The following is a 13799-nucleotide window of genomic DNA, read 5'->3' on the forward strand; positions in this document are numbered from 1 at the left end:
TTTACTGCAATCAAATAAGTGCAAAATGAGATTTGTGAAGTGGATCAATCTCTTCCTAATATTTACATCAAAAAGCCAAAGCCTGCAGGCTCTGCGTGCCCTTTGAAGTGGTAGGGGAGGATGGCTTGCTTTGTTCCAAAGTTCCCTTGGATGCTCAGTTAGTTTTCAGCAGAGCCACTGATTATACTCAGTCCTGCTGCTCTGCCCAGCTCGGGAAGAAGCCACTGTGCTGCCACCTCCATAGGACTGAGGTGCCCCCACCACAACCTGCCCTCCAGGGCGGTCTGTTGGTGCCTGCAGGACGTGGCAGGGCTGCTAGGTCACCCCTCATTCTCCCTCTGTATCTTTGCTACCCTGCCCACCTGTGCTCCTCAGCACCGTTGCTGTGCTGCATGGGGGCAGAGGCCCTGCAGGGTTGCTCCACTTGTTTTTTACATGGCCCCAAGAACCAAAATGAAATGCCTTTTGGAAATAATAATAATAAAAAGTTACTGTAGCTTTCCCATTTTGGTTTTGTTTCATTTTCTTTCATTCTCCCTTTGAAAATCCCTGGTGAGTGTTGTGACTTCTGTGATAGATAGCTGTCAGCAACTCTTCATTGCTCATCCATCAGGGCGATGGGTAGTATCCCTCACTAGCTCTGCTTGACCTGGGTGCCTGCATGTGGGTGAGTGGCACCGCAGTGCTCCCCAGTCATCAAACTGATAATATGGTAGTGGAGAGCAGCAGAGTTTTCTTTCAGTGCAGTTTGACAGGGTCATTTCTGCTGAGTGCTGCAAGCTGTGGTGGTGTCCTTGTGGGAAGGTTTCCATCTGAAGCCTGAACACAAAGGTTAGCCTAAAGGTGTTCTGGGTGGGTTGGATTTTTTGTTTGCTAGAGTCTCTGCAAGGGAACATGAAGAGCAGTTTTTAATTTGATGTAAAGGAGCGTCACTGTAGCGTATGTGTTGGGTTGGAGATGAGGCCCTGGGTTAGGCTGACTCACCCTGGAGGAGGCCAAGCACACGCAGCCTCTGCTTAGTATGGCTGTGGCTCTGCAGTTGGTGTGTCTGTGTGCTTGCACACTCCCACCCCCCTGTTCTCCTGCCTTCATTTGGGCAGCCCTCATCTCCATCAGAGCTCTCAATGGGTCTCAGCTCCCTTCACACTGTCAGGAGCAGCCGCAGCCTCTGCTGTATGCTGGGCTGGCTGCGTGCCCAGGATCAATCTCCCGCCAGGCTGCAGTGCCTGTGCTGCTGCAGTGCTCTGCCGGGCGTGTTTTGTCTTCCACTGCATTCTGCAAATGCTAATTAGTCTTCTCAGCACCTTGGCTAGATAAGGGATCCCTGTTCCTATCTTGCCGATAAGGAAACTAGCAGAACTTGTTTTAAATCATCTACTCCTTCACCCATAAAGATGATAGAGGCTGCAGCACCCACTCCTCCTCTGGCACCCCTGCACTGCCCTCCTGTTGCCTGGGGAGGTGCAGAGGGCCTCCCTTTATTTACCCTCTCCCAAAAGTGCACAAAAGCTTCTCTTCCTCTGATGCTCTGCAGAGCAGCTGTAAAGAGCAGGATGCCATCTCTGTCACCTTTGAGCTGCAGCAGGCTGGGAGCAGGCAACCAGCTGGGGCCTGTGCACTGGGACCAGGAGCCCTGCTCTGCTCCAGCCAAGTGATCTGTGCACAGCCAGGCTGCCAAGTGAGCTCTGCTATGGTTTTTTTTCAGCAGTGCCAGGTATGTTGGTGCTGTCAGAGCAGGCTGGTGCTCCCTACCTGTGAAAACCGGGCTGGCTGCAGGCTTGTGCTGTAGCATTTGGAAGCTATATTTAGTTGGTGACACCTGTGGGTGTTGAGTGGAAGATTTTTAGGGACTGTTTTGAAAGCGCTCTTTCTTCCTACGCTGCTTTAAGGAAGGGAAGTTTAAAAGCCTTGTGGCAAGCTTTGTGCTGTGGAGCCAGGATTCTCAATGAGATGCACGTGGAATGAATAAGACATGTGGGATTGCCACTGTTTGGTGGTTGGAGCAGTGCAGGCAGGCTGAGAAACTCCCGGGGGAAAAGGGGAAGGATCTGGGGGCATGGCTGAGAGTTTGGGCTCTCCCTGGGGTGAAATCCCCACGTGGGAGCCTTATGAAAGGGAGCTGGGGTGGGGGAGTGCAGATGGCTCCATTCTGCCATGTCTGGCTCTGCTTTATTGACACTTCAAAGTCTCCAGCTCAGAGCAAGGCTGGGCCAGCAGGATGAATCATAAGTTTTGAGGCAAGGAGGGGTACCGGTTTTGATCATCTAGGCAAAGTCAACCTGTCTTCTGCAGCAGATCAAAGCCAACTTTGAATGGAGTTAGGTAGGCTATTCATGGTGGTTCCCAGGGTGTCCCCACGCAGCCCATGCAATTCCTTGGGGCTCTTCTCTTCACCTTCCTTCCTACCCCAGTGTGGAAGGTTTTGTTTCCAGCAAAGTTGGAAGTGGGGTTAGTGCTGGAGGGGCTGCCTCAGTGGTGAGCCCAGCACGGCTGCTTGGCAATGCACAGCAGTTCTACTGAACTGTAGAGCCTACAGCAGCCAGCGTGCCCTGCAAGGCAGGTATTAAAGCCCTGCACCAAAATCTTGCAAGGCTGCAGAGGCTGAACCTTGTTCCAGCCTCAGGACCGGTGCAGCAGCCTGACCAAGTGTTGCTTTTCTGGCAGGGTCAGTTTTGACAGCTTTTTCCAGGCAGGGCTCAAGGTATTGAACCTTAAATTACCCTCAGAAGCACTCAGTTATTTAAATACTCTTGGCTGCAGTGGGGTTTAAGCCCTTCCTAGATCTGGCTCCATCTCTGTGTGTTCCTTCTTGTGAACTTGCTGCCCCTTGTTGGGATGCACCAGAGATCAAAGCAAGGCACGAGATGAGCAGTGTCCATGTGCTGCCGGCTGGGCCACGTGGGTACATGTCCACAGCCCTCTTCAGTATGGAGCTGGCTGTGTCAGCATGGGGAGCTGCCTCACCTCTTCAAGGGCATGTTTGTTTTGCTGTGAGTAACAGCAGATTGAGTTCTGTGCGGTGCCTCATGGAGCAAGCTGAACTCTTCTCCACCCTTCCTCCTTGACTGGCAAGGCCAAGAGCGGAGGGCTGAGCTAGGTGCCTTCATGCGGAGGGACAGAGTTCAGGACCCGTCTTCTTGGGGCATCAGTCACCTGTATTAATCCAGAGTGGCAGGTTTAAGTATGTGGCTTCACCCCATATCTGCACACAGTGCTGCATTAGGGCTCTCTGTTCAGTGTGCCTCCACTTAATCTTGATGGGCCTCTGTGAAACCCAGGTCCAAAGCTGGCTCTCTTCTGCTCACCTTTCCCTTGTAGGCTTGCTGTCATGAATGGGGAGGTGGCTTGCTTTCTGCTTCCCCAGCTATCAGCTGGATATAACAGTTTTATTCTCCTCCTTTTGCAGAAAACACAACTCCTGCTAAAGTGGTGAGGGCTGCCAACCCAAGACAGCGGAAGGGAAGCAAGGTAAGTCCATGCCTGCTGTGTCCCTCACTGGCCTCTAGCTTCTGATTCAGATATCAGTGCAGTGTTAGTGCCTTGAGGGTCTGCTGAGGAGACAGCTTCCTTTGCAAGTCTGATGGTGGAGGGATTGATGTACTGAACTGGCTGTCAGCAAAGAGCATGCAGGAACGTCCTCATTTTTCTTTCAAGCATTTTGACGTTTTCATGCTCTGGGGGCTGGTTCCTGCCCAGTTGGGCTGGGGGAGACCTGGTTCATCTCCCTGCCTGAAGGGGTCATTCACAAGATAGTGCTGGATGTTGAATGCTTGTATCTGCACGTTTCTTTCTTCCCTCTCCTTACTGTTCTTTACTAGTACACAGAGAGCAAGGGTAATTGACTTCATACAAAGCAACTTCTCAGGAACACCAGGGCAATCTGTTCCAGGGAATCTAACTGTGGTGGAGAGACAGTTGTTTCTGAAAATGTTGGATGCAGCTGGAGCACAGCTAGGAGTGTGGTTATTGGTGTTGGCTCCCAGCAGCCTCTGAAAACACATTTGAAACATGATATGACTTCCTTGTCTGTTCCATTTCAAGGAGGGGAGGGTTTTGGGTATGGAAGGTGCTTCTGTCTGTGAAACAGACATGGCTGTACACTGCAAGTGGCTTTCCCTGGAAATTTGCCTGCTAGGGAGAGAAGCGTGGCACCTGAGTGTAGAGACCTGATCTTATGGGCAACTTGGTGGCTACAAATTAACTTAGGAATAATAGTCCCCTCAAGGGTAAGGAGGAGCTTCTGTAACATTGTAAATTCATTCACCAAACATGATTCATTTTATGCCCAAGCAGCTGGTTTTTGGGTTCTTTCCTTGCATGCCTGCTCTGAAAGCTGGAGGAGATGGAAATGATTATAGTGGTCAGGTCACTTCTTGAGTGGAAGAGGTTGGTGGTCTTCCCATGTGGCAGCGGGATTTCTGGAACAGAGCTTGTATCACCACCACATAGGATAATGGCAGTGACAGTGTAGCTGGGAGGGCTTCTGTCTGCTGATCCAGAAAATGGCAACCATAATTTGTGCACTAATGGGACTTTTCTCTTTGTATACAAGGTTGGTGACTTTGGTGATGCTACAAATTGGCCAACACCAGGAGAAATAGCCCACAAGAGTGTCCAGGTGAGTAGACAAAATCCTCAGACACTGCATCTGGTTGAGCTGCAGTAATTTGCTTCCGCTGTAGTGTGCCCAGTGAGGCTGTGTGGTTGGCAGACAATTGCGTGCTCTGTTGCTCCTAGGTAACAGCCTTAGGGGCTAGCTTGGGTGAGCAGGCCCTTGCAGACCTCCCTGTTCTTCTGTGTCACTGGAAGCTATGGCTGAGCCAGGCCATTTGGGGTGCTGAGTGCCAGCGTGAGGGCAGCCAAGAATAGCATGCAGGGTGCAGGGGTTTGCCTTTTAGGGCTGCTATGCACATTGGGCTCCCTCCCTGCATGCTATTCTGGGAGCCTGGAGCCTGGTCTTAAGCCCTGGGCCTGGTGGAGCAGGTATGGCAGCTTCCAGACCTGCTGTCTTCAGGGCTGTACAGTGCAATAAAAGGGACCTGAGCAGCATCCAAGACTTTCACTAGGGAAGCTGAAAACGTGTGCAAGAAAGTGCTTAAGGCCATGTTCCAGACATGGGTGTTGTTGAAACCTTTCTGTTCAGAGATACTGCTTCGCCAACTCCCAGCTGGCTGTCAGGGCGCTAGAGTCACTCGCCTCCTGCTCTTATGACAGTCTGGTCCCTTACAGAACCCCACCATACGCATATCTATCCAGGAGCATCAGGCCTCGTGGCAGTCCCTCTTCATTATGTCTGTGCCTGGGACTTGTACCTTAGCTTGAGCACTTCCCAGCATCTGTGGAGCTCCTTGCCTTGGTCAAACACAAGTCCTTCCAGGACAGTTCTGAGCAGTGTGAAGCAGCGATGTCTCCAGCCTAGGGCCGGGTCCTCTTGTTTCTGCTCCCACCAGGATTGCTGGACTCTGCCTCCAGCTCTAAATTTTCTCATGAACCTCACAACTTTTCTGCACTAATATTTCTCCAGCAGCCACACAAAGCACCATCCCTCCGGAAACTGCCTATCAAGAAAGACATGAAAGAACAGGAGAAAGGGGATGGGAGTGATGGCAAAGAGAGCCTGAAAACCAAATCAGATGAGTCCGGGGAGGAGAAGAACGGTGATGATGACAACCAGAAGTCAGCCCAGAAGAAGAAAGGTGAGGCAGGGCATGGCAGACTCCTGGCGGGGACAGTTTCCCAGGTTCAGCCTGTCTTCCTTTCAATGACACAAAGCAAGGGGGAAGTGTCCCAAAACTTTGCCTGTGGGGCCAACTGCAGTCTCAGCACTTGCAGCTGCAGTGAAAAGGTGTTTACAGGCTTCAACAGAGCAAAATGGAATGGCCTTACCTTGTTCAGCAACATCTTGCAATACGTAGGAGAGCACATGAAGCAGGGCCTAGGTATGGGCACCTGTGTTTCTGTCCATGGCATGTGGCAGCAGTCTGCCTTCTTAAGTGTGTTCCATGGTGACACAGAAGAGCCTCTGGCTGTGGGTTACGTCAGCATGGGCTTGCTTTAGCCTGAGCCATAGTGGGTGGAAAGGGGGAGAAGGAAGGACAAGTGCATGAAGCCACAGTGGAGTTTTGTATCATGCTTGTCCACGCCCAAAGGTCTCAGTTGGAGCTTTTCAGCATTCTTGTTATGTCCCTTACAGAGTTTTGGTGACAGCAAGGCTCCAGGAAAGGTTTGCTCCAAAAAGCCCTACTGCTTCCCTCACACTGTGTGGGATACTTGGAGGGAAGAGACTGCGGGATGGAAGCACCTGCTCTCTGAACCTGTGTCACACTCAAATCCTGTCCTTTTGCAGGCAACAAACACAAGTGGGTCCCTTTGCAGATAGACATGAAGTCAGAGGTACCTCGGGACAAAACGGCCTCTCGGAACAACCGGCAAAATGAGCAGCACAGGCACCTCTCCAACAACCGTGGCGAGCTGAAAGGTGGGGGCTCAGAGTGGGACTCTGCTTTCCTTCCTTGACCACAGGGCAGCAGGGGAGTGCGGTGGGAATGTTTTGTGCAGTCAAAGAGCTCCAGGGCAGTGGGTTTGCTCTGGGGAAGTTCCTTCATCCTGTAACACACATTCTGCCTCTCTGTCTGCTGCAGGCTGGCACCCGGACAATAAGCACGAGCGCCCCTGGCAGGACCATGATGAGACCTCCAGTGTGAAGAGCGAGGGGGGAGCTGTACGAGGAGCCTTCCGGGGCCGAGGCAGGGGCCGTGGCAGAGGCCGGGGCCGCGGCAGAGGAGGTACTTGCTGTTTGTATTGTCTTGTGGCAGAAAGAGAACAGGGCATGTGCCAGAGTGCAGGACTATGTGTGTGTGTGTGACCTGAGGTTCTGAAGCAGACTGGGCAGGGAAGAGTGCTTCAGGGAAACAGTGAAGTGTGGCAGGTCATCCCAGCTGGGGAGCATGAGTTGCCAAAGAGGACTCTTGATTTGAGATCCTTTGTGAGGAGCTATGTACTGTTCTGGAGGTGGCATCCAGCTGAGCTGATTTTACTAACAGCAGATTATTCTTGCTAGTATTTTAATAAGTGTGAATGTCTTTGTTATTCAGGCCATGCTCTTCCACCTGTTTTATGCCCCTTGCAACACTCCTGTGTGCAGCAGTTGCAGCATGCCAATATTCTGCCTAGGCTTTATGTCACTCTGAAAGCCAAGTAGGAATCTTCACCGTTTTGGGAAGAGCTTCTACTAGCATTCAGCACAGCTGTGTCTGTGTGAACCCTGGCATAACTTCAGTGCAGAACTTTGGTGTGTTATCTAGGCTATTTAATTGCCTCTGGATGAGAGTTAGTGATCTCTCTTTGCCTTGGTGTATCAAGACTTCACTGGGATCCCTCCTGCAGGAAAGTCGGAGAGAAGAGGGCCGAGGAATGGATCAGCAATGCCCTGTTCTGTGCTGTCATGGGGACCCCCTAAGGGCAGTGCTAAGAGAGCTGTTAGTGCTGATGCCTAGTCCCACATGGCAGCACAGGCATTCTGGCAGATCTTGAGGCTCTGTGTTAACCAGGATGTTCTTTTTGTTGATGTCTTGCAGGGCACTTTGATTACCAGTATGGATACCGGAAATTTGAGGGCTCAGATGGCTCCCGCACCCAGAAGTATGCTAGCAACATCACTTACTATTTTGACAACATTAGCAGCACCGAGCTCTATAGCGTGGACCAGGAACTGCTCAAGGATTACATCAAGCGACAGATGTAAGCACCATCTCTCCTTGGTTGGATGTTCACCAGTGCCCTCCCTGTAGATTGTGTAGCGAATCTCTGGGGAAGGGTTAGAGCCAAGGCATGTTTACTGTGTGCTGTGCATTCTGCAGCACCAGTTTGCTGCTTCCCTGTGTTGCTGCTATTCAGCCTCATAAGGGCAGAAGCAGGGGGGATTGTTTCCACGGGGGGTATCCTAAGGAAGGTGGCTGGACTTGTCTCTCACTGATGTGTTATCCGTGCAGAGAATATTACTTCAGTGTGGACAACCTGGAGCGAGACTTCTTCCTGCGTCGCAAGATGGATTCAGATGGCTTCCTTCCCATCACCCTGATCGCCAGTTTCCACCGGGTGCAGGCACTGACTACTGACATCAGTCTCATCATCAAGGTGGGGGCCAGGAAGGCTGAACCTCCTCTCTTGTCTGGCTTCTTGGTTTCTTTGCCTGTTTTCTAGCTAGGCCATGGGTGAGATGCAAGTGACGCCTTCCCTTGTCCTTGACTTGCTTCTTTTGAATTACATAGGGAGGAAGGGCTGAAGCTGAGCTCCTCTGCGTGCCAAAGCAGGGCCTTTAGCTTACCTGATTTTGCTTGGTTCTAGGCTTTAAAGGACAGCAAGGTGGTGGAAATTGTGGACCAGAAGATCAGAAGAAAAGAGCAGCCTGAAAAATGGGCTCTGCCTGGCCCTCCTATGGCAGACTACACACAGACTGACTTTTCACAGTTCATCAACTGTCCTGAGTTTGTGCCCCGGCAAAGCTTCCAAAAGGAAACAGGTCAGTGTCTGAGACCCATCATTGGTACTACAGCAGGTCTGAACCCCTGGGAGTCGTGAGTGTTCCCCAGGACAGGGCTCTGCTTTTTGGTTTGTATGCCCAAGCTTGAGTAGCCATGTAGGGGATCTGATTGGTGCTTTTGTAAGAGTTTAGGCAGAACATCTGTTCTCACTAGCTCCAGGCTGTCATGGGAAAGTTTCTCCCAGAACAACAAAATCACCATCTGCTTTAGGGCTCTCCACTTATCTGGGAAACCCACACCTGCAAAGCTCTGTGGTCACCACCAGCATCATAGACTTAACCAGAGATTTTTTTTCAGCACTCTGGGGCAATATGCTGGCAAGCAGGAATGTTCCTGCCTTAGTCATTGCCTGCTCATGTGTCCCGCAAGTTCTGCTGCCAAAATAACTTCCTCTACATTGAGTGCTTTATGTATGCTACCACTCAAGCCTCCCACCCTCCCACTAAAGCATTTGTGGTTCTTGTTGGCTCCAGAATCTGCTCCTGGCTCCCCACGTCCCACCAGCCCAGTCCCCACGAAAACAGAGGAAGTCAGTAACCTGAAGACAATGCCCAAGGGCCTGTCCACAAGTCTGCCTGACCTGGATTCAGAGACATGGATTGAAGTGAAGAAGAGGCCTCGGCCCTCTCCAGCCAGGCCCAAGGTATGTAGCAATGTGGGGATTATTGGGGTGAAGGTCTGCTGGTTGTTTGAGGGGCTTTAGCCCTAAGTGAGCAGCAGGTTTCAGGACCACATAAGGTCTGTTGGTCATGAGTGATGCTCCCATTCACTTCAGGGCTGCTCCTCGGTGACTGAGGTATAAATAAGTTGTTATCCCAAGACACACAACTTCTGGCTGTCATAAAGAAACAAGGTGCAAGAGCTGGGTTTCCCAGCAGGTCTGTGCTGCTATGTGCTCTTTGTGTTGCTTCACTATGGCTCCCCCTACTTGTAGAAACCAGAGGAGTCAAAGACCCCACAGCAGCAGAAGCAAAAGGACCAAGATGAGCCTGAGGAGTTGGACTTCCTCTTTGATGAGGAGATGGAGCAGATGGATGGCCGCAAGAACACGTTCACCGACTGGTCAGACGAGGATTCAGATTACGAAATTGATGATCGGGATGTGAACAAGATCCTCATTGTGACTCAGACACCTCCTTACCTACGCCGGCATCCTGGTGGAGACCGGACTGGCAACCACACATCCAGGGCTAAAATGAGTTCAGAGCTGGCCAAGGTGATCAATGATGGGCTGTACTACTACGAGCAAGACCTGTGGACAGAGCAGTTTGAGCCAGAGTACTCGCAGATCAAGGTGAGAGAGGCTCATCTGGGGAGGAGGATTCACAAGGGGCACATGGCTCCTTCCAGGGTGGTATGGTGGGTTGGCTGTGGTGGTGGTTTGTGTTCTGTACAGCAGTTCCTGGCCCATGACTGGGGTATAGCTCAACTGGGATTGATCTTCCTGCAGAGCTTGGGATTCCTAGTTTCCAGTATCGTGCTGTGCTGTGTGGGATAAATACAGCTCTGTAACGTGCTGTAAAGCTGCAGCCAGTTGACTGAGGTTCTGGTAGCCAGGTGACCTGGAAAATGTGGTCCCCACTGATCTGCTGTCTGTCAGGGTCTTGGCTGTTCAAGACTGTAGTAGTATATAGGCAGTGCCAGATGACTTGAGTGAACCAGCTGTCCGTGCTGTCTTGTAGTGCCTAGTGCTTAATGGCACAGTCCACTGAGACCTCACTTACTGGGGATGAGTTCATTGATGACTGGGGCACTCTTGGCCTGTGCTGTTCTCCATTTTTCTGCCCGTTTGCATAGGCTGGTGTGGTTTTTTTTATTTGTTTGTTTTTTTAATAGAAAACTCACCTACCTCTCTGAGTTTGAGTCCCAGGTTGGTGACTCCTGTGGTCAGGAACTTGCCTCAGGCTCTTGCAGTGACTGAAGCTGTATCCTGTGCTCAGCTCTGTGGCTGTTGCACAAGTGGAGTGGTGGTCACAGTGAGCTTTTGAGATGAGGGGACAAGAGGGTGTTTGGTTGCTTCATCATCTTCCTCTTCCAATGCAGCAAGAGGTGGAGAACTTCAAGAAGGTGAATATGATCAGCAGGGAGCAGTTTGATACTCTGACCCCAGAGCCCCCCGTGGATCCAAACCAGGAGGTCCCTCCTGGCCCCCCCAGGTTCCAGCAAGGTAAGAGACAATGGGGACAGGAATGGGTAGAACTTCCTTATTCTCTTGCTGAGTGGTCCTGGGGTTCAGAAATAGCTAGAGAGAAGCAAGTGGAGCCACAGATGGTTTTCTCTCCCAGTGGGGTATTGTTCTCCCAGCAAAACAATTTGGAGTTCCAAAAGAGGAGGCCCAAAAGCAGGAGTATCTCCACAGAGTGAGGAAATTTGGGCAGACTTCCATGAATACGACTTTCCTCTTGGGCCCTTCCATTGTAGCGTCCCTTGCTGAGTACTTTAAAGGCAGTTACTTACTGGGTCTTGCTTACCTGTTGGTGGGATCTGGTTCCCAGGCAGAGCACTGGTCTGATCTTCCTCTAGAAAGCAGGTACTTCACAGGGACCCTTAAAGTGTCTGCTTTCCTGCTGCTAGGCTTTGGTTTCTCTGGTCCCAGACTGGCTTTGCAGTTATTTGTCTCAGGAGGACTGGGATGTGCCCAGTCTTTGGCTGTAGTGATGCTCTTGTACTCAGACCTCAGTTTGACCCAGCTTTTGGGGGGGTTTATCTCTGCAGTACCTACAGATGCTTTGGCTAACAAGTTGTTTGGAGTACCTGAACCTTCAACCATCGCCCGATCTTTGCCTACAACTGTACCAGAATCACCCAACTACCGCAATGCAAGGACCCCCCGGACCCCTCGCACACCTCAGCTGAAGGACCCAACACAGACACCCCGGTTCTACCCAGTGGTGAAGGAGGGAAGGACGATAGATGCCAAGGTAGAACCAGGGCTGGGTGGGAGACAGGAGCTTCCCAGCTGAGATGTGATGTGGAAGCAAACATGTACCTGATGCACTGTGTCTTACAGACTCCACGGAAGAGGAAGACAAGGCACAGTTCCAACCCCCCAATGGAGTGCCATGTCGGCTGGGTGATGGACTCCCGGGAGCACAGACCCAGAACTGCCTCCATCAGGTACTGGAGATGGGAGAATAGGGTCATAAAGAGACCAGATACAGGGAAGGGAGCAAGAGAGGGAAGGGCAGCGCTTGATTTCATTGTGCAGGTCACCTCTTAGGTGGCTGCAGAAAGAGCTGGGACCTGTCTCATCCTGAAGTGAGCTGTGAAATTCTGAAGTTGTGAAATAATGAGATATAATTGGTTTCCTTTCTAGTAGGATGTTCTGTGGGTCAGGTCCCAAACTTGGAGTGGATGCAGTCACAGGGAGCTGGTGGGACAAACAAATGAGTGTTGCAGGGCAGAGCATGACTCCAGTGTGTTGTTTGTTGGCTGGTTACAAAGGAAGAGGGTTGATAAGGCTCTCTCTTGTGTGCAGCTCTAGCCCCTCTGAGGGAACTCCAGCCGTCGGAAGCTACGGCTGCACCCCACAGTCCCTGCCCAAGTTCCAGCATCCTTCACATGAGCTGCTCAAGGAGAATGGCTTCACGCAACACGTCTACCACAAGTACCGTCGGCGCTGCCTTAACGGTAGGCATGTGGGGAGGGCTGCCTACCACTGGATGTAGAGCAGGGTGCTTGTGATTTTTGTGGAGGGATATAGTGTATGGCAGCAGAGCCCACGCACAGAGTTAAATGGGGGTCCTGTAGGACAAGCTTGCTGGTAGCTGGTAATTCCTCATGGTACAGAAGGTTAACGGTGTCCAGTAATATGTATAAAATAAGAGATATATAAATAGAGATCTTTATATAAAAAATAAGACGTTCCTCTGTAAGATCCCCTGCATAGGGTTGGTTCCCTGGGAGAAAGCATGTCTTGTAACCAGCCATTCTTCCCCAAACAGAGCGAAAGCGGCTGGGCATTGGTCAATCCCAGGAGATGAATACGCTCTTCCGGTTCTGGTCCTTCTTCCTACGAGATCACTTCAATAAGAAAATGTATGAGGAGTTCAAGCAACTGGCTGTGGAGGATGGGAAAGAGGGATACAGGTGAGAGAGGAGGAGCAGGGTGGCCTTTTTCAAGAGTGGACTGTGGGAAGGGTATTTAGTCTCTGAAGGCTTGAAAGTAAGACCAGGACCACCCTGGATCACATTGTTTTTCTGAGATGCAGCAGAGTTCTTGCCTAAGTGTTGCATGTACCAGTGTCTGAGCACCACATACTCTTCTGTTCCCAGATACGGTCTGGAGTGCCTTTTCCGATACTACAGCTATGGGCTGGAGAAGAAATTCCGGCCAGACATATTTAAAGACTTTCAAGAAGAGACCATCAAGGATTACGAAGCTGGTAAGTGTCTCCTTTGCCTTCACCTGAGCTTATCAGTGATGTTACCCAGACAAACGTGTGCCCCTGTGCCTCCTTTTGTGACCTGGGGGAAGTCATGTAATTCTGTGTCTGACAGTGACAGGCTGTGACATCCATAAGCCCTTCTGTCCTGCAGGTAAGAAATCTTCTGCACAGAGCAGAGCTGCTTGCTTTGCAGGAGAGGGTGGTGTGAATACTCACTGGCTTGAAGGCTGTTGGGGATATGGAGTGAGATTGTAGAAGGTCACAGCTTTCCCACCACTCATTGTGGTCACCAGCCCAATCACAGAGCCTGGAGCTGTTTCCCATCAATGGGGTTACCCTACACTGATGTAGGTTGCTTTCCTCTAGGTTCCTTTTATTTTGTCAGTGCCAACCAGTAGGACAGGTGAGCCCATGGGACAGGCAGTGAGGAAGCCTTGAGGAAAGACTTTCTGACTCCTGGTTTAATTTTCTTCTCCCTCTAGGCCAGCTTTATGGGCTGGAAAAGTTCTGGGCCTTCTTAAAATATTCCAAAGCCAAAAATCTGGACATCAACAGCAAACTGCAAGAATACCTCAGCAAGTTCAAGCGCCTCGAGGACTTCCGAGTGGATGTAAGTAGAAACAGTGCCCCACACACCACGGTGAAGGACTCCCACAACTGCTCCAAGGCCTTTCCAAGGGCACAGGGTTTCAGGACGGTGTTCCTGAGCACTGTGGCTGGGGGAGTCAGTGACACCTAGTGTCACAGTCCATCATTGCAGCTGAGCTAAGAAACAAGCAGCCTCAGCACTTCGTTTTCTGTTGTCCTTCAGCAGCTGCATCGCTGAGACAGCAAAAGCTCAGAGGCCAGTCAGGGCTGAAATTTATTA

At 51.0% G+C, this 13799-nt stretch overlaps 1 protein-coding gene across 6 annotated transcripts in view; it reads left to right on the forward strand.

Moving 5' to 3' along the window:
• Positions 1-13799, forward strand: part of LARP1 (La ribonucleoprotein 1, translational regulator) — a 42624-nt gene that overhangs the window by 22597 nt on the left and 6228 nt on the right. For 2 of the 6 annotated variants that reach the window (XM_015875639.2, XM_015875642.2), the window contains 17 exons: positions 3407-3468; positions 4553-4618; positions 5525-5696; positions 6347-6478; positions 6642-6785; positions 7578-7740; positions 7992-8136; positions 8347-8521; positions 9017-9186; positions 9478-9837; positions 10587-10710; positions 11259-11464; positions 11554-11660; positions 12022-12173; positions 12488-12632; positions 12819-12928; positions 13414-13541. In XM_015875639.2, the coding sequence (XP_015731125.1) occupies positions 3407-3468; positions 4553-4618; positions 5525-5696; positions 6347-6478; positions 6642-6785; positions 7578-7740; positions 7992-8136; positions 8347-8521; positions 9017-9186; positions 9478-9837; positions 10587-10710; positions 11259-11464; positions 11554-11660; positions 12022-12173; positions 12488-12632; positions 12819-12928; positions 13414-13541 (2561 nt within the window). The remainder of the gene's footprint in view (positions 1-3406; positions 3469-4552; positions 4619-5524; positions 5697-6346; positions 6479-6641; positions 6786-7577; positions 7741-7991; positions 8137-8346; positions 8522-9016; positions 9187-9477; positions 9838-10586; positions 10711-11258; positions 11465-11553; positions 11661-12021; positions 12174-12487; positions 12633-12818; positions 12929-13413; positions 13542-13799) is intronic. The other 4 variants (XM_032447447.1, XM_032447449.1, XM_015875643.2 and 1 more) reach the window with 3 other exon arrangements.

Source organism: Coturnix japonica, chromosome 13, assembly GCF_001577835.2.
Source record: "Coturnix japonica isolate 7356 chromosome 13, Coturnix japonica 2.1, whole genome shotgun sequence".
Classification (NCBI taxonomy): Eukaryota; Metazoa; Chordata; class Aves; order Galliformes; family Phasianidae; genus Coturnix; species Coturnix japonica.